The sequence below is a fragment of the Dermacentor variabilis genome, chromosome 11 (assembly GCF_050947875.1).
Source record: "Dermacentor variabilis isolate Ectoservices chromosome 11, ASM5094787v1, whole genome shotgun sequence".
Taxonomy (NCBI): Eukaryota; Metazoa; Arthropoda; class Arachnida; order Ixodida; family Ixodidae; genus Dermacentor; species Dermacentor variabilis.
Genome location: NC_134578.1, coordinates 58693122 through 58713900, shown reverse-complemented (window position 1 = coordinate 58713900; position 20779 = coordinate 58693122). Strand labels below are relative to the sequence as shown.

Here is a 20779-nt window from a genome sequence, read left to right as displayed (position 1 = left end):
AGACTCTGCATCAGCGTGAATCATTTGCATGCGCCGGTGAGCCCGCTAAGAGGGGTGGCTAGCGTCAGCAACTTAGCGAGAAAGCCGTTAAACGTATTAACCGGTATTCGCATTATGCAGCACACGTAACTACGCGCAACTGAAGTACACGGGAGGGCTGGAGTGCACGCTCGCGCTCGTGTGCTCCAGTCCGGCCGTGCTACGTGGTACGGACCGGCTTAGCTCCTGCGCGGATAGTAGGCAAATCCAGACTGCGCATGTTGAAGTGCTATATACGTAACAGAAACACAAAGCCCGTCTGGACAGGCACGTCAAGGGGTGTGCGGTAGCGCGATTAAAAGACGGAACAAAAGACAGCTGCTATCAGCCAATAGCAGCCGTCTGTACACATGGGAATCTTGCACACCACTACATATGCAAGTCGCCGGCAGCTCAGCAACAGGAAAAGGCCTATGTTTGAAAAGTGAGCGTTTGAGGAAAAAGGTGACTGCGCACTACGCTTGCGAGCTCCGCGCGCAGCGCGCGAATACAAAATTTGGCTGAGGTGTTCGCAGCAGCGTATGCTGTCAACGAAACGTGTTTCTTCACCAAGCGTGAGGGGTGGTTCAGGGCTCGTTTAAAACTTCATTCCGTCGAACAAAAATCTGGGGTTCTTTTTTTTTTCTTCTTGAACACTCCGATCATTGACTCGCCAAGACACGAGGTTTAGGGAGGTCTAGGGGAAAAATCAAAACATAAGACAATGTAGCCAGCGAAAAGTAATCATGGCCATCACTTAGCGTCATTTAAAAAGAATGGAATTTACTAGGCCCCCACCTGCCCACCTTCAAAAAAAGAAAAAGCTTACCAACATTCGGTGGTGCCTAACTTGCTAGCAAATATATCGCTCTTTGTTAGTTAATAGTAATTTTTGTTGCTGGATGTTTTCCGGGCACACTCACCACCCTGAACGGTGAGGCTTAACACTGAAGAAATGTATTAAAAAGCTTCGTTTATAGCCAGGCGTTGAAATTTCAGACTTAATTCAGGCCCTGGTAAAATGGTGCTATTGCTTATAAATGCCGACGGAATATTTGGTTACTGGATAGTCTACTATCCCAAAATTGTAGCCAATAAAGGCCAAAAGCATCCACACTAAATGAGCGCAGAACATCAATACAAAGAAAACTCAGAAACAAAATATTTTACAATCACTCAGAGGGAAAGAAACACACTACGTATGCTGTGAACTTGACAATACTGAAAATAAATGCATATCATGCCCGATGCGAGGTCAGCACATGACGTGTGGAAAGCATGAGCGGTCTCGGGCTCATGCTGAGACAGTTCAGTTCACAGCAAAGCCCATAAAAAAATCACCAACGCGAAAAAGCTATCACGACGGGAAAATGAAATAGAACAAAGACACACACCACACCCAGCAAGCCAAATGTCAGTGACACGAGCATTTCATCATTGAGCTACACCATATAATAAATGTTACGTCGTATAACGGCTACCTGCTAATAGGCTGCGGTAACGTTTTAATTCGTTGCGGACATACTGCCGCTTGTTCTTTTCCGATGCTTGCATGGTCGGATTCAGGAAGAACTCAGTGTTGGGCCCACCGCCAAAAGGCGCTGCTCTTATCAACGCGAAGCTGCATCAATATTGCTTGGTTCCGACGAAGGCGGGAAACTGGGACAACTCGCAAAGCAAATGGGACGACGCAATCACATTAAACGCGAAATCGCCCAGCCTGAACTGGAAAATTTTGCCGCTTTAGCCAAGCCGTGCGCTTAGCAGTCAAAGTACACAGTAAGCAGAAGCACCCTTCAAGTTTGCCTATTCGCTTGGCTTTTGTGCACCAAATACTTTTTGCGGTTGGTTGTGAGCCCATCACTGTGTCACCCGCCATAGATCAACCCCCTGTAACATCACTATTAGCTAATGGAAGCCTAAAAACTGCATTACATTCCAACACTATCTGAATCGGAGCCATTTTGTGTGTACGCGTCGTAAACAACCTGCTCAATCACGAAACAGGCGGCAGCATACGAAAGGACGAGGCTAGCAGGAAGGCTGACTGATTGATTGACGGGGTTTAACGTCCTATACAGACATAACCGGGCCTGTGAATAACGCCGTAGTTGAGGGCTCAGCAATACTTTCGAACACCTTGGGTGCCTTAACGTGTATCTAACTACACGAACGTAGTACAACAGAAAGTTGAGTTAGCTGGCAGAGATTCGTGCTAGAAAAAAGTTCGGCGTGATCACAAAGACACAAGCAAAGGAAAAAGGACAATGCAAACGCCGTTTGCTTTGTCCGTTTCCCTCTTCTTCTGGCCGCGTGTGCAAGCCTAACTTTTTCTAACATGTACGTGGCCTTTCTGTTTCCCGCAGAAATGCGGCCTTCGTGATCGGGGAATCAAACCGCGCGACCTCGTGCTTAGCAGCTCAACGCCATAGCCACTAGGCCGCCGTGACGGGTCACACAAAACGGAATGTCACCGCGAGGGACAGAGAAGGTATGCAGAGCACTCAAAAATTAACTGAACACGAAGACCATAGAGGTCGGTGTACCGTGTTGTCCGGCGTTGTGTCCGCACAGCTCCGGCACGTACGAGTCGCTGCCGTTGACGAAGACCCGCAGGGAGTCGTTGAGGCAGCGTCCGGCTACCGGCGGCAGAAGGTGGAACTCCTCGAGTTCCAGGCGCAGCTGGCAGGTTGACGCCGGCAGCAGCACCGTCAGCGAAACGTTCTCGCCGCCGGCGAAAGGTTGCGGGAACCGGGGCTGGACGAAGTACGAGTTGTTGGACAGCGTCGTCTCCACGTTGTTCCGCGCTTCGTCTGGTGGGAAAGAGGCGCGCGCAACGTGATCATAGAGTAGGACGCTTTAGCCCGGTATACCGTACGCGGTATACCGGGTTACCTGAGAGGTAACCAGGTATACCCGGGTATACCCATAAGTTGAAGGCGACAACAGCGACAACAACAGTCTTCTCAGCGTAGCAGGAGGCGTCGGGTTAAACTAGCAGACAAGCATTAATTTAATGCTTCCAGGCTTTTTTCTGTTTTGTTTTAGATAGAGATCAATATCAGAAATAGTATTTTACTAGTAGTGGTATCTTCACGCGGTAATGTTAGAACAAGGTATCTAGTGAGAAGAGATGATTAAGCATACGTTGTACGGAGTGCTGGCAACCCTGCCCATTGGGAGAAGCGCAGTTTAAATGAGTAGGCGAGGCAGATGGGGCGGGTTTCGTCTGTAGGATCTGCAATTAAACCTTCTATAGAGCCGGAAAGGATATGTTAGCGATGCAGGTTGGGAAGCTAGAAGACGAACTCAAGTACGAGTAGAAGCAAGCGAAGGTACAGTCGAAGATAAGCTAGCCAAAGCATGCAGTAAGTTCAGGGCCAACACTGCCGTCAAGCAGTAGTACGTGGACGCTTCGTTGCGAGTACCGCGAAGAGTGCTGGCTTCGAAGCGGGGGCGAAAGCGCAGGAATCCAAAATCACCAGCCGGAACGGAAATCACTAACGGAAACGTTAGTGACGCTTGCGAAGTGGCTACCACATGAAGTGGCGGCAGAGACTGAGGGCAGGGACCACGAAGAATAATAGCCAAAGGGGTCACCAATCTCGGGAATGTTAGCAAGGAAAATGCAAATAGAGGCGTGCACAGTCCCAAAGGTTGAAAGGCAGGGAGTGTGAAATTGAAAGGGCAGTGGTTGCAATAAACGGGAGTTCGGACGCGAGCTTAACTTAAATGCGTCTGCGAGATCTGGAGCATCCGCTCGTCATTGATAATTGTATACGGGAAGAGTGCGAAAAAAATGACTGCGTCAAAGAATGGCGCGGGCTTAGTCATGCTCACTGGGCGAGGTATGAAGTGGAATATCGTAAAAGAGACACGTAAGGAGCGTTAACTGCGCATGAATGGGTAAACAAACGTGGCTGGAAGTAAGTAGCCTACTTATGAACAAGTAGTGATAGCACAAATCAAAATAAATCATTTATTACCTTTGTTATAACTGGTCATAATGAGTTCAGAAAATCGTGCCAGGTGATATTAGTACGAGATATGAATGCTCCAATGGAAGACCTAGGTGGTTATGTTGATTACAAAGGTCCCCTTGTGTTGGATCTGTGTAAGAGCTCGACGCCGTAGTAACTAACAAAAAGAATACACATCATTGACAGGTAACGTGGCAATGCGTAAATAATTAGTCGTGTATTGACGACGCCTTAAGTCTAAGAAAAGGTTTACAAACGGCTATACTCAATTACGATACATGAACAAGGGAAAGATAACCTGGGTAGCGAACATAAATGCATAATGTTATACATTGGGAGAGACAGCGACGCAAACAGGAAGCGAATGCAGCGGAATATTTAAAGATGAATGAGAAGCAAAACAGCAGAAATGGCCAGAAGCACACAGAAGAAAATGAATGCGCTTCCTACAGCAGTCTGAATACGCGTAACTGCTAGGCGTAATGCAGCGGCAGACACGGCAAACACGGCTAAAGAATCATCGGAGCGCAATGAGAAAACCACGTGACTGGTGGTACAAAGAAAAAGAAAGAAGCAAACTATAGAAGAGCATGAAGCATGCGTTCCACCGCCCACCCAGTGCCTGCAAATTTTCTAATCTCATCGCGCCATTTTCTCGGCCGCCCTCGACTGCGCTGCCCTTCTAATGGCACCCCATTCTGCGACTCTAAAATATTCCGCCTGTTTATCCGCCCCACGAATTACAGTGCCTGCCCAACCCCACGCTTTACTTTTGAGGTCGCCTGGAATAAAGGACACTTTCCCGTCGCTCGAATAACGCGTCGTTAGTCGGAAGGGCAGGCGTCAGGAATTCACCAACGTCACTGGAGAAAGGCGCGCCGCCATGAACACTTCACGTCACAACTCACAGATGCAGCAGACCCCGAATCCGTCCGCGCAGTCTCCCTCCCTCGTGCCCCTCGAGAAGCGGCAGTCGGGCAGCGACATGCATCGGCCCGTGCGGTTGAGCTCGCTCTGGCACATGTCCACGAAAAAGCCCATCACGGGGAAAGGGTCCCACGACTTCGTAATCAGGTCCGGGCTCACTGAAAAGCACAAGAAAATTAAGACTTAATGAGAGCAGCATTCCGGGCAAGTTGGTAATCCATTGCTCAAATGGTATTGCGCGACATAAGAACGACACGGACGTGAGACTTCATTTCCTTGTAAGCGCATGCGCGATCTACGTTGCCTGCCATGTATAAAATGACGCGGTGGCACAATAAACTTAGTTGAAAGTTTGCGCTTGGTGTGTCGTCTTCTCTCGCGTCCGTGTCGTTTTTATGTCGCGCAATAACATTTAAGCAAAATTAAGACATTTGTAATGCGCAAAGACGCTAAATACATCGCACGAAGCGCAAGTTTTTCGGCTGTCTGGAAAAAGCAGCGTTAATGGACGGGACCAGGACAGACACATCTGAAACCTTTACTGAAGAAACACATAAAGAACCTACTGGGACTAACTGACAGTAGCGTCATGCATAAACCGACAGTGAGAACATTCATTCGTTCATTTATTTATCCAAAGTTCTTTGTACAGGGTGAATTTGCTGGTCAATCTAAGCACGCAGTGCTTGTAAAATGACCTGGCAGTTGGTGAAACAACATATTAAATTCATATTACCACAGTTAATACAGTATCTCGCCTATATACACTCAACACCGTCCAGTGCATGAAACAAAAAATAACAAGGATTTTGAGTTCCTGTTTTTTCATTACGCAATGTTGTCAAGGAAAACATCAAAGTCAAAACAACGCCAAAACCTCAAAGCGATACATAAATACACGAGTCACTTACAGGACTACAACTCAATTCTTCAAACTGCTGAATTCAAAATTATACACAGGTATCGAAGCAAGAACACAAACAAAAGTAGAAAACAAAGCCCGTAAACAATTCCATTTGAGTCAACTGGCTTTACCTACTAAGTATTTATTGAGCTTGCACACCATTTTCTGATCGCTTTACTCATTATTCGTTTCGTGCTTATTGTACATAATTCATCGCTCAATTGATTAAATACTGCAGGGACATAGTAGTTCCGGGTTCTTTCTCCATAGTGAGTGTAGACATGTGGTTTCACGTACATCCCAGTTTGTCGCAATGTCACGTTCTTTTTTACGGCAACCCTGAATTCTTTGCTGAAGTAGTGATTGTATACCACTACAATTTGCATATATGCGCTCCTAGCTTTCTTTAGAGGGCCCCACACCAAACAGGACTGCAAATGTTGGTTGTACAGTAAATTGTACGGCGCCGTATAAGGGACGTCTTAAAGCAAAAAGTTAAAAAAAAATTGATTCGTTATTCGCGGAGAAAGGAGAAATCGAAATGTCGCGTTGCCATGCTGCCAAGAGACAAGCTTCCCTGCCAGCGTACCTGGTCCATCCTTCTCCCTCGACTAGCATCCGAAAGCGATTTTTTTGCTTCCCGACTTCTTCAATTCCGCGACGCGTGGGGAAGCGTCAGGTGTACGTAGCGAGCTCCCATTGGTTCGCTAAACGTTCCAAAAAACGTGCCATGTTTAATCTTTGCCTCCTTTATAGCACGATGTCAATTTTTACCGAAAAAACAATCGATTATTGCCTGAGCAGAGGCCGCTAACATCTGCGGTGTCGTGGTGATCTGGTGCGGGACGTTCAGGGCGGAGTCGACGGCCCAACTTTTCCTTTGGCGCTTTTTGTGGCTCATCAAGCCTAATGTCGCGGCAAGTATAGCATTTTTGGTATTGCAGAAGGGTAATTCAATAATACAGGTGAGAGCACTTTTTCTCTTTAGCTTGCTATTACGCTGAAGCTTTAGCTCGGGAGATCCTTCTGGATACTTGGCAACGGAGAAATCGTTTTTCTCGGTAACCGCTACATCAGTGTTGATGAGGTTTGCTCCATTTAAAAGAAGTTACAAAATTAGTGGCACAAGGAAGCGCTTTTCTTATTGCTGCTTTCACTTTTTTTTTTTTACAAAAATCCAGGAGTACTGCAGTAGTACAGAAAAGAATTCCAGTATGAGTTACAACCACAATAACTTGGCAATAAAGACAGTAAACTGTCTTTACAACAATGCTGTAAACTGCGCGCAATAATACACATAAAGCGGACAAATTTCGTGTATTATGCACCGATTTGAAGTGGACCACTAATCTGTGAGCAGGACTGTTGCCACGCCCACCAAACATTGCAGCAATGTAGGCTGCAAGCCTGAGCTCATGCATCAAATCTGTCCGGCTGAGATTCTCTAACGTATACAGTTTACGAAACTGCGATTGGCCTCATATACCGGAACGCAAGCATACTACCACGCAGTGTAATGATGCTAATTTACAATACCTTATTTTGCTCCAGACTTAATTATTGTCACCTAGTTTGGGCCTCTACGACGCAAACCAATCTGCAAAAAATCCATGTTTTGCAAAAAAAGTTTCTGCGAGTTATTGCGGATGTACCCAGGTACTATCCATTTGAGTCCTTATTTCGCAGCTACAACATAATGCCAGTAAGAAATATTTATGATTATTGCTTGTACAAGTGATATAAAAAAGAGAAAAAAAATAATACCTGTTTCTTGCGTCAGTTAGCGAAGTTGAAATCTCACTCTACTACATATAATACGCGAAATTTTGAAACATAGGCAATAGATACTTGTAGGACAGCATATGGCTTACAAATGTTAAAGAACCGGCTGCCAAGGTTATTTAATACACTACAGAAACAAAATATAGAGCACGACAAAATTATTTTTGCGGACCTTCGAAAATACTTTGGTGCGTGGAAGAAGAAAACAAAAAGGGAAACAAGAATAGTATAGTTAATGCATCATTTTGCTGCACTTTCACTGCGGAGTTATCTGCACTTTCAGCGGTGCATTTTGTGTGCGCTAGTCTCTGGTGGCGTTCTTGTATAGATAAACAGTGTCTTGAAAGCTGAATGCTTGTACTTCATAACCTGTAATTTGTATGACGATGTCTGAATATGGAATGAGTTTTATCTTTTTGCATGCATGGATTTCAGTGAGTGCTGGCTATAACTCATACATATTATATAATTTGCTGACTGCTACGTGAAGCTGCCAGTGCGGGGGCCTGCGGCCTTGTCAAGCTGCAATGCGACAGCTTTTTCTGTAGGCCTCCGGCATCGTGTTTTTCGGATGCAAATAAAGTTATTATTATTATTATTATTATTATTATTATTATTATTATTATTATTATTATTATTATTATTATTATTATTATTATATCAATTTTTGGTGAAGGATTATAACCTGTAAACATTATGCTTCTAAGTTCCTTGAAACTTAATTTTGTCATGTTCTTTAAGAATTTAGGTCTCAAAACAAAATTATCCTTGAGAGAGTTCGTAGAGTTTGCCTTCCTTCCTGAAATCCAACACATATCACTCAAGTCGACTCAGCGGTCGCCTGATCAAAGCTTTCCTGCGCTTTACGTGTATTTTAACAGGGAAATAAGAGTTGGCCTCAAGCTAAAGCTTCAGAGTTTTCAGAATTAATGTAAAAGTAACAATGTAAATGCGTAGGATAATTTTTCTGCAAGCTAGGGCCCCATAGTCCGAAAACTATGGCACTCCAGTCATTGTTTAGGTGGTATATGAAATGAAATTACAATAAAACTGTAGTCGCTGCAAAATATTACCAAAAGAACTAACACAGGTATAGTACAGCTAACACGAAAACGCCCGCAGAAGCAACGGCAGGTTTAAAAATTTCTGACAGGGCATTTTATGTAAAGCTCCTATAATATACACTCTATATCGAAAACAGTAGGGACTATGTATGTTTGTAAAAACGCTTTCGGTATCTAACTGGGTCTTGCAGCTATAAAACGAAACTTTATTTGGCAAACACGAATCAAAAGGAGCTCAAACTTGAAACGCGCATATTTCAAAGTGCGCACGAAAGTAATGGAGACAACGCTCATGTACAAAACGATCAAGCTATCATGGTACCATCAGCGTGATTACAATCAGCAGCATCTTCTCCTTCTTCATTTAAAATTAGGAGCGCAAGTTTGTTTAAAATTACATATATTCACACAAGGAATGTAGATCCGGCGCACCAATAACAAAAGAGGCAAAAGTGGTGCATAATACTATAATACTAGCATAAATATTAGTATAAGTGCACAGAGAGGTAACAGCCAAACCGTATGAAGGGCGGTTTTTTAAAGCGAAGCCTTCTTTCACACTTCCCTTCGACTTTTCCACTACTACTGTTGCTGCTGTCTAGCACGCCGCAGGGGTTAGTTCAGAACGTGTCTATTGCGCATGGCAGGGTCGCGAGAGACACCTTTCCTACGAACTCCGTGAACGTCGCCACAATGCCCTCTGGAATTCCCGGGGCCGTCGACACAATGTGTTCTGGAAGGCTGCAATAATGCGTGACGCCCCTCCTCCCCCCCCCCCCCCCGCGAAAGCATTGCAGAAGCTGCAAAGCTTACCTTTGTACTCACGCGCCACAGCCCAGAGGGGAGATATAATGGCGGTGAAAGGAATACAGAGAACGCGCAAAGCCGACGCCAGAGCAAAACGGGTGAATGACAGCCTTGCCCCTCTTCGCCCGTGGCAGCCTGCGTTCATGGAAGGAACGCGGGAGAAGAGATCGGCGTTGTCAGAAAGCAAGCATCCTCCGTTTGGGTTCTCTTCAATAAAAGAAAAGCTACTACCAGACATGGCGACAGTTGCGGACAAACTGCAATAATAATAATATAAATTCGAAGAAGGGTACGGGGTGCGTTCCTGCTATTTCTGAAAAAATAAACACCGTGCAAGCTCGTCCATGTGGACAACTGACACAGGGTATTCAGGCGCAACTGCGGGATTAAGGCGACAATACGCAAGCGCCGGTCCAGCAAATCAACACTTCAGTCACGATGTCCTAACCCTTCAACACTGGGACACGTGCTGCGCAACGGAAGCTCGAAAATGGGGGGGGGGGGGGTCGACAAGCGCTGGTCTGTCGGGCACGGGACGTGGCAGCACCTATTTATCCTAAGGCTTCAAAAAAGATTTCTTTCCTTCTTTCCCAGGCACAATGTAATGCGCCCGCGTGAGGGAACATGACATTGCCGACGTTCGGGTAGGCCACGAACAATGGCGCACAACAACGCCTCGAACAAACACGACTGGCTGTGCGCTCTCTGTGCACTACGTGGACAAACCAAATTGGTGCGGGCAAAGTAACGTTTAACACCACGTCGCAACTTTCGTATGCCGTCAAAATCACCTCCAAGTATCGTCAATGAATACAAACAGCACAGAGAGCTCCGCTTAGATCGATTTCCGCAGTGAATGGGATGTGCATAGTTTTGGTATCGCTTTCTTCTTTGTTTTATTTTTCCCAGCGAGGCTCTTGCAGCTGGGGTTTAGAGTAAACCTGGGCCCATGCGGGGGCTCAATAACGCTCCCATATGCCCATTATTGCAAGCGCAAATTTCGTGCGAATTGAGTCTACCATAGAGGCATCCATTATAATATGACCCGAGGTAGTAACTCAACATGTAATTCTGAAGATCAGACTAACTTTTCAAACAGAAAGAGTCAGGCGACTTATCCCATAACGCCAGATTTGAAGCAGCTCACGCGAGAGATTCATAACCGATTCCAGACCTGCAAAAAAAAAAGGAACTAATTTCAAGAAGGCCCGCGGTCATCTGCTCTGCTCCTGCATCGGTCCTCACAACAAGAAGCATCATAGAAGGCGACCAAGCCAGTCGGAGTTAGCGTCAACACGTCACGATTTCCTGCAGCCGCGTGACCACATTCTGCCCTAATCAGGACACAGTATAGGAACGAAACCGAAGCTGGCTGTAGAAAAGCTGATTATATTAAAATTAAAAAAGGGCACTGCGAAGTTTGGCAGTACTTTTTTTCAAAGGTTCAGTGGACTGTTTAACAATCGGTCGTTGGTGTAGCCGATGGTCGTTCAGGAAATCACTACCGTTTGATGTATATACTGTCCTTTGTTTTTCCAGTCGCAGTTATAATTGTTAAGTTCTCGTCAGATGGACCGTTCTAATATGCGTGCGCATCAGCTCCTCCGAGTTGTTCTGCCTCCGTGCGCCATCTCAGCTTCCCCCCAGCCCTTACTCCGTCCCACTCGCAGGCCCAACCAAAGGTTGTAAATTTGAGGAGCGTCTCGGGGTACGAGGACGCCGCCGGCGGAGGGAAGCTCGTTCCATTCATAACGGCAGAGCGTCTGGAGTACATATGTCAATTCACGACACGCACGCACGCACACAAAGAAAGAGAAAACAGAAAAAGAACGCCGATGAGTACAAATAACGTCCCAACCCGAAGGCCTACCGAACTTTCACTCACCGCACAAGAAAAAAAAAGTCACCAGTTGAAATATTATGTCAGTATACTCCTTGAATATTAGGAACCACTTTCCATTATACTTTAATTTACTCCGAACATACTCTCGCAATGCCGGACCGGGCGTTAGGTCAGACGTTACCGGGATGTCATGAAACAAAGCTACATTTACTGACATCGCGGAGCAACAAGGCTACGTATGATAATGTTGCTTGTAAAGAAAAAAAGAAAAGGCGAAATAAATGAGACTACCACTCGCGTTTCTTCACGCTGCGCTGGTGTTTATGGGCAGCGATCCCCTGGAACAGAGGGAGTTGGTAAATCGTGACGTCATGATGCACTGCCCTCCTGGGTAGAGAAGCTGAAACTGCGGCTCGTAGCAACAAGAGTGGCAACGAATCACTCGGGGCACTGCGATGCGTGCCAGTATATTTTGAAAGATTTCGGGGGTGCGGAACTTCGTGTGACGTGATATCCTTGATCAGTTAAAGTCTGGGGTTTCCCGTGCCAGAACAAGGATCTGATTATGAGGTACGCCGCAGCGGGATGAGTGAGGCGGGAGGGACAAAGGCGCCAGATTAACTTTAACCACCTGGATTTTTTTTAATGCATGCACCGAATGCAGAGTCAGACGAGCGACTGCACAGCCGCAGGACTGCCGCCGTGGGTTACAAAAAGAACACCAAATCAAGGTAACTACACGTTGAAAAAAATGTCCTGTAAATGCTCACGCAAATCAGTTGAAACTGCTATTGTGTACTTTCTCGGTGCTCTTGATTCACTTGCTTGAAGCGCGTCCGTTAGCAGTGTTAAAAATAAAAGAAAGGCTTTCCATTGAATTTCACGTGGAAACCTGTTTGCAAGTGCCGCAGTCACAAAGGAACTTTCCTGTAAAAGTCTTGCAATGTTTATTTCTGTCCTGGATCGTATAACGTTCAGCTAATATTCTTCTCGTCATTTTTACCATCTGCTTTGCTCTTTATTCAACCATTAAACGTTGAAGTGTAACCGGTAATAAATATATTTGTCTGTGCTGAGCTCTCACTTGAGATTATATATTTTTATATATTTAATGCTTTACTAGTTTGTAACTTTAGTGCTTCTGGAAGCACCTCATCTCCTCATCACTCCCAGATATGGCTTCCTTTTTTTAAACCCGGGAGACGATGAAGAAATCTGAAGCAAAAATTCAGTTGAATACATGTCACGATAACTGTCGACGTTAATGCGATTAGCATTCAAGGAATGTAACGAAACACTGTATTGCCGAAGGAACTTTTATTTAGGATCTTTAGTCATTCTCAGATTTTCATTGCTTCGGCAATATATGCGACACGCCCTGTGTCGGGGATCGGCCCACTTTGCTATGACAATCGCTCGCCAGGGTCGACCGTGAGGGCATGGCGACGACTGTACAAAGACGACGCCTTGACGACGATGGGAGGAAGAAGGTGAAATGACGTCGATGGAGCGACGAAGGTGGCATAACGACGGCGGCATGATGGCAACGCAAGCGCAATTATAACGTAATGACGATGGCACAACGATGACAGAGTGAGGATGACGGCACGATGACAATTGGCGAATGACAACTGCGTGATGACGATGGCACGACGACTGTATGATGACTATTCGGCGACTACTTTGTGACGTGAATCGGATGACGAAGCTAGAATCACGACCACGGAATGATTGCGACGGCATCATAACAACGGTTTGACAGCGAACGTATGACAACGAAGGCATGGAGACGACTGTATGACAACGGGGCCTGAATCACGATTGAATGACGACGGCATGATTGCGATGGAATGGCGAAAAAGGAAACACGTCGATGGAACGACGAAAGCGGGTTGACGATATGGCATGGCAATTGGATGACGTTTCTGAAATGATGGAAATGGCACGACGACAGCGTGACGACAAAAGGATAACGACGACTGTATGAGTACGACCGCGTGAAGACGGCTTCATGACGATAATCGGATGGAGACGATGAACGACCACAATGGTAACACACGACCACAAGCAGATAGATGTTCAGTGGCCCGTGCTAGCAGACTACTTGGGTCACTCGGCTGGCGCAAGGGGATATATAGACTCAAGTTACCTGAAGTAGGCAAAGAATCCTGATCGCATAAAAACAAAGCACGTACTTACCTTTTAGACGCTGTCGATGCGGTGCGCAGATAGCTGTATCGAGAGCGACGAGTAACGCCAACGCTACCGCTGATATCCCCGTGAGAACGCGAACAATCCACAATTGAGAACCGTCAGAGTGCACCACTCGAGCAGATCCGGAAGCCATTGCGGCACCGATTAGGTCGCGGGGTGACGTCAGGAAGTTCAAGGCGCTCTTATCACCTCATCTTCGTTGCACTGTCAGCGGCGCCGCACAGGGTCGTAGCGATTCCGCATTCCACAGGGCAGGCGGGCAGACCTCCATTGGATCCTGTAACGCAACCTTCCGTACCGCACGCTCGTTCGGCTCTTCGGTCGTCTGCTCGATGCCGTCTGTTCTTCATAGAATCGAACTTTTTACGCAGAGACGCCACGCACGTTTTTCGTCCATCCCAAGCACTGCCGGACGAACTCGCCAACGAAGGGACCAACGAGCAAAGCGCTAAAGACTGCGCTTCTGGCTATCTCGATCAGTGGCCTTCTGTTCGCAAGACAACGCACAGTGTGGAAGCGTCAGAGACTGCGGAAGTTATCACAGTGTGACGAAAAAAAAAAAGAGATATGACATCCGATCACGAGGGCGTTGATGTCTAAAAGAAGGCACGCGTTGCACTTTGTTTTGCTCGCTTAGATCAGCTGGAATTCAACGCCACGAAGCGGGTCAGATGTGAACTGCACCGACGTTTGTCCAGCAACGTCGACCACCAGAAACCTTGGAGCACCGCTGTACCGGTTTCGAAGAACTTGCACGTGTGCCAGGGCGTGATAACGTCAGAGGTCAGGTGACGAATCCTGTGCGTCGGAAAAACGAATGGCTGAAAAAAAATCTCCGGCAGGTGTATCTTCGAGCACAAACGAACTAAGCAATCACCGTAGTTCCTTTGGCGATGTCAAACTTGGCTCGGATGTATATTTTCACTCTTCACCGCGTAAACGCATCGTGACAGAAGTGAAATGTCTCCCGCTGCTCGTCCCGCACATCTCTTCCGCTCGGAAAAACAAAATTTACCGGAGCCCACCACCGGAACGTCCTTGCCTTGTCGTTGAGCGCGGCACGTCGTCGTCGATGCCAGAATCGTTTCGGAGGCGAAGAACCGGCGACGGCAGAGTGCGTGCATCCGTCGCCGGGTTGTTTCCAAAACGCGCCGGTGCTTCAAACATCGGCCCATCGGCTGCGCCGGCCGGGCAACTCACGGAGGGCGTCGTCGGACGTCTTCTAACAAGAAAGAAAGTCAAGGAAAAGAAAAGAGGAAAACGGTAAACGAAAGTGGAAAGGGAAAAAGGGAGAGGCGAGACAGTGGAGCGTGACAAGGAACCGGAATGCGTGGCTTCGTGGCGTTTCACTCCTGGAAGGGGTCCGTCCCCCTCCTCCGAAAGCGAAAACGTAAAGAAAGGATGTGTCTCGTGGTCCCGCAGGACAACGGGTAGCCCCCGCGAAGTTCTGCGCGTACCTAGAAGTACGTGGAAAATGACTGTGGCGAGCGGTGAGCCGGCGGAGGGGAGCGCTTGGTTAACGCATTTCGAAGCGACGGCACGGGGCTGCAATAGGTGCGGATGCAGGTGTCCTGCCCAAAAGAAGCCCCAAAAGGGTGGTTCAACTTTCTCGGCAGGCCGGGCCGGTGTGAGGGTCGTTGCGCCGACCGAGTCCGCGTGGACCGGAGCCGCGATTCATCATCGTTTTACCCTCTCGCCGGGACCTCCGCGGCCCATTCCGACCGAAACCTATTCTGTATATACATATATATTATGCAAGCGCTCTGATGGGTTTCCCTCACCATTACATGAAGGTGGATCGGCAGCCGTGGGGGGTGAGGCGAACAAAAGCAACACGGTAGCTTTTGTAACACGGTAGTGGCTACGCCCTTGTGCTGCGTAGCCCAATGTCGCGGGCTCGGCTTTTCTGTGGATACGCCGATCGCGTTTCAACGACAGCTGAATGCAAGACGTTCGTGCAGTATCGTCATGCTTGGTGCAAGAAAACACGCGAGCTCGTGGCAAGCCGCACGTTTGGGCGGCGCTCGTCTTGTTTAAGCGTCTGCACGCTAAATCAAGAGCGGAATGTGGTGCCATTCTTTGTGCTGTCTGCAACCGCGATTCTTCTCTCTTACAGTTCTGATACTGTTCCAAGAGCGGAGCAGAATGGGAGAATCTGCTAGGGCGATCACGGTGCCGCTAGTGTGCTCACCATTTTTTACTCCTGTTATCTCCCGCGCCTGAGATATATGTGCAACTGCGCCCCTATCAAATTGGTATGAAAGATATCTCCTTCGCGGTTGTGCCACAAGAAAGATTAAGATAACGAAATATTCTTGACGGGCGTTTAAGCCGAAGCGGTAAAGCGGCCGTTCTCCTATGTTTTTGGCATCGCGACACGGCACCGTGCAAGACGCCGCCACCGAGGCTATTTGCGACGCACTCGCGCGTTCCATTTCATAGAGATTACAATAGTACCTGTATTCAGAGATTTTTCGTTATTGTTACCTTTATTTTGTTCAGAGCCTGCTTGTTAAGTCACATTTCTTGAATGGAATTCATTTGAATTCTAGGGTTTTATGCGCCGAAACCCCGATTCGATTGTGAGGCCCGCCGTAGTGGGGGTCGGCGGATAAATTTTGACCACCAGGTGACCTTTAACGTGCCCCCAAGCTAAGCAGGCAGCAGGCGGTCACGGTGACTCTTGCAAACTAATCCTACTCAAATACGGCGTCCCTTAACAGCATATATCCTGAAATTTACCCACATTGTTCTTGCATGGCCTGTGGCGAGGCTGCTACTTTGTCTCACATGATCTGGCAGTGCGGGCCGTTGTGCCCGAAGTTCATCAAGGAAGAGTGGGACTGGCTCCTGCGAATTCCCCGATTTTGAAGACCAAATCCTGGCCTTCCAGCGCACCTGCGATCGGGCCGGCAGGCTGGACCTGTCAGTCCCGTCATGGGATTAACCGGGTGCTCGTTTTGACGCGTCTTGCAGTACCCAGTAAAAGTTTATTCACTCACTCACTCCACCAACGCACGCGACACGGGCGTCTTTTTTCTTTCTTTTTTTTTGCATTTCGCCCACCATCGAAATGCGGCCGGCGCGGTGGGGATCTAATCACGTGACCACGTGCGAAGGAACGCAACACCATATCCGCCATGCCACCGCCACTGGTGTCACATCTAAATATTTTTTTCCGCAAGAAAAGGCGCAGCCGTTGCCGCCTAAAAGCGCCAGCAACGCTTAAATTTCATATAATAAAAAACGCATAAAAACAGACATGAAAGAAGGTAGGTGGAGGGGAGGTGGAGGACAGGAGCTGCCTTCCGATATTTGCCTTGGACGCGTATCAAATGCTCAGGCCTCAGAATCGGTTCTAGCTAATCAGTGTCCTCTAGAATTGATCTTTATTGTTATCACTGCTGCCAGCCGCGGTGGCTTAGTTGCTATGACGTCTTTCTTTCTTTTTCTTTTTTTGAACGCGAGGTCGGGAGTTCGACCCCCGACCTCAGCGGACGAAATTTCGACGTTGGCGCACTGCAAACAAATTCTCAGTCCACGATTTTAGGTACACGTAAAAGAACTCCCATGGGCGCCTTCCATGTACGTTGTCCCTCGTATGAGACACGGTGCACTTTTGTAACACTACACCTCGCAAATTATTTTATTATGATATCTTTCAGTAGACCGTCATTTGCTAATCCTGCGGGTCATAGAAAAAGCCGCCGTACATGGAGGCAGTCGTTCCGGACTCGGCCGCTACGCGAGAATATGACACCAGATATTGCATTACAGCGTTAAAGTGGCACTGAGGGGGAAAATATAAACTGAGCTGCATTAGCAAATTAATCTTCCAGAATACAAAAAAGAGAGAGAGTTGAGACACTTCAACCTTACAAGGAGGCGTTATAAGCCGCAGAACAATAACTACGCAGAGCACTGCCAGTGAGAGTGAACGCCCACTTCAAGTTTCCGTATCGCGATCGCCGTCACTTCGGGAATTGTGACGTCATCTGCTCGGGTCTAGTTAATTTTTTCACGGTAAACATGGATCCGCGTGTATTTCAATAAAGCCGAAGACTGAACTTTTACTAAAGGTTTTACTAATATAGACAACACTCTATTTTAATAGAGCCAGAGACGGAACCTAGCCAGCACCGAAAACATTTACTGGGCCACAACGGCCATAAAAATCGAGCTGTCAAGGAAGCTGTCGCTGACTCTGAAAAACATCCTCCACTGTTTCTGGCACATTTCCTTTTTGAATGCCGCGCTGCAAATTATGCGTCAAAATAAACACTCTGCACAGTTGAAGTTTTCTTTTTACTTATTTGTCAGATATTACCCCCCTCAAATATGATTCTAACACGGTGCGAATCTTGGCCGGTCACCCGTAGTGGGCAAGAGCTTATGAACACGAGCCGTTAATATATGTCGGAGGTGAGCTATGCTGAAAATTTTCCGTCCTAAATAGAGCGCTAATTTTCAGCCCCTCGGCTTCTCGCGCCAAAGTAGATGGCGGCGCCACAAGAAAGTTTGAGGTTTCAGTCGTCACACTGCGTTAGCCGGAAAGCACTGATTAATTTTTTACTGACGCAGGTCTTGCTTAGATCTTTCTCTTCAGTGTTTTCATTGCATTGAAACTGAAATCACGGAACATTTATTTTTAGAATGTTTTAGGCCTAGAATTCAAAGGAAACGGCATCTGAAAGGTCTTCGCCAGCTTGACTTTTACTTGCTTCTCCCCGGGCTACTTTGCCTGGGTAGTCGGCACTAGTAGGCTGTAGCATGAACGTAATGTGACGCCCTATTTAATTCTATGAGATAACAAAGAGACTGCTGTGGTAATTTTCTCGAATATGTTTTATCATAACAAATGAGTCGCAATAAAAATATAATCTTTTCTTTAACACATTCCTTAAAGTTCATAATAACAAGATTCCGAGAAATAAATTACTCTTAATATAGCATTATTCACCGATGAACGCTTTCTACTTTTCTAATACCATGCGGTTCGGGACATACCCACCATAGTGGGTTGAGCCATAGCACATAGGATAAGTCAACCATTCAACCAATTTCTCATTGTGGACCACTGCTATCCTTGTTTGTTTGTTTTTCCCTGTTGCTTATTTCGTTTCTTTTATTGGAATTATTTTTCGCTACCTCCTGCCTTCCCATTCTTGGCCAATTCCCCTTGGCTGATACGCGCCATGGATAAAGATCGTCGTCGTCGTCACCATCACAGGAAGTCCCAGGTCACCATCAGGCATCGGAGTCTTCGCAGGTGAGGACGACCGGAGGCTCCACGGCGCTTGTCGCAGTTTCTAGATAACAGGGAACTTACACAGGCCTTGGGCACCAGAGCAGGCTCTGTGCCCCATCGGTACGCGCTATTGGCTTTCTGTGCTCACGCGTGTCCTCAGCGCTGACCTACATCTCTTTAAAGCTTTTACAACCTGGGTAGCTCTCTCTCTGATCGGCCGCCGCGGTAATGGTGTACATTCTCACTACGTACGCAGACATTTCACAAGAAATGCGAGTGCTGAACGCCAAAGTCGCCACTATCTTGTCCAGACTGCAGTGTATGTGTTGCGAGGGCGGCTACGTTTACGCGTTATCCAGATTAGATCATTACGATGTGACCCACGAGTGGCGCAATTTCGGTTTTGCTTTTTCGTGAGTCGAATCCGCAACACATTTCGTTCGTGAATGCTCTTTGCCACTGGTTGAACGCGTTCGTTAATAATATGCGCAGCAAAAGGATTGGCTATAATTTACTCTTACGATCAACAAATCCGACGTAAGAGCTTTTTGGGAATACAGGAACGGGTCAGGCAAACCCGTTTGAAGCAACGGCTGGCCGGCGAAAGCGATGTGGGCTGTTCGAAACAGGGGCACTGGTATTTTTCAGTCGAGCTGTCTGAGCGTATGGGCTTCGTCAACGCTTGCATATTCGTGTTGCTCACAACTATACGAAAAAAATAACAAATAATGAAGACAAGAAAAGCATAGGGGGCTTCCTCTGTGCTTTCATTGTTTCGGATTCATTGCGCTTAATTCCATGTGGTTGTAAATAAGAAAAATCAAGCCCGTCGGTTCCCTTTCTTCTCGTTACCAGTATGTGTAACTTCCCTGAAAGCGCAAACCTCGACTGGCTACCTCGCGATTTGTCTGGACGCGCACAATGTACGGAAAACAGCGAGCGCCGCCTGTTGAACGGTGAATGGTGAACGACCAGGAGCGTTTACTATCGTACCGTTATATTGCCGCTAAATGTCTCCGACACTGCCAATGGGTTCTTTTCTAACATTGCCACTGCAGTCTGAACAGCTTTACTCGTCTTCTACGGCGTTCTGAAGCCGAGCACGAAGTCGTAGGTTCGAGTCCATCGTTATTCCCCGCATTTCGATAGCAGCGGAAGGCAAGACTGCTAGTTAAAATAGCCGATTAAAAAAATCCCCAGTAGTTGAAATTAATCGCGGTTTTTCTTTAGGGATTGTGTCATAGGCAGGTCTACCTCGGGGCCGACTACAATTTCCCTTGTCAGCTGAAAATGTCAAACGTAGGAATGCCTCTATGAGGTAACCGCTAGATCAACTTGATGAAAATTTATTGAATTTGATAGAGAAGAAAGTTAAATTCCAACGTTCCTATGAAGCATAGCTTTGATTCAGAACGCCATATTTTCAAAAAGAAATTTAAAATTCGCGAACATCAATGTTTAAGAAAGAAACTATGAACTTTACAAGTTTGAAGCTTTGTAACGAATGCAAATATCCCGGTACTGCAAATTGTCTCTGTGATACTATTTGAAGCGGATAGACGTGATATATAAATTTACAGCTTATGTGCAACCATTACAATGTTTATGAGAGTCTTGCGAAAGTCCTTGTGATTAGGTGCACTTTACAGAACTGTGATTGGGTTTTTTTATTGCTCATTTACACAACTGTAAGCGCCATACCTGCGATTTTCTTCAGACTTCGCAAACTTCAAGGACTTCTGTAAAAAAATGCTGGCATAAACTGCAAATCTACTTTCTAGAGTTGCAAGATCTTAACTTTTTCTGTTACATGCGACAAACTTATGTTGAATTCCAATGTCGGTGTCGGAGCAAGTTTTTCTGCTCGTTTCGGAGCAAGCTTGTTCCAATGACAGAGTGAGGCCAGGAGTAAGGTGTTCCAATGAGAGAGTCGGAGTGGATTCAGAGCGGGAGTCACTCTGTGGAGAAGAAAAAGACGCTCCGCCAATATCG

General features: G+C 46.7%; 1 protein-coding gene across 1 annotated transcript in view; it reads right to left on the bottom strand.

Moving 5' to 3' along the window:
- LOC142564691 (uncharacterized) overlaps nucleotides 1–14933 on the bottom strand; it is a 30956-nt gene extending 16023 nt beyond the window's left edge. The window contains exons 1-3 of the mRNA XM_075675816.1: nucleotides 13525–14933; nucleotides 4907–5083; nucleotides 2565–2831 (exon numbers count right to left, since the gene is read on the bottom strand). Coding sequence (XP_075531931.1) covers nucleotides 2565–2831; nucleotides 4907–5083; nucleotides 13525–13672 — 592 coding nt within the window. The 5' untranslated portion in view covers nucleotides 13673–14933. The remainder of the gene's footprint in view (nucleotides 1–2564; nucleotides 2832–4906; nucleotides 5084–13524) is intronic.
- Nucleotides 14934–20779: the final 5846 nt, after the last annotated feature.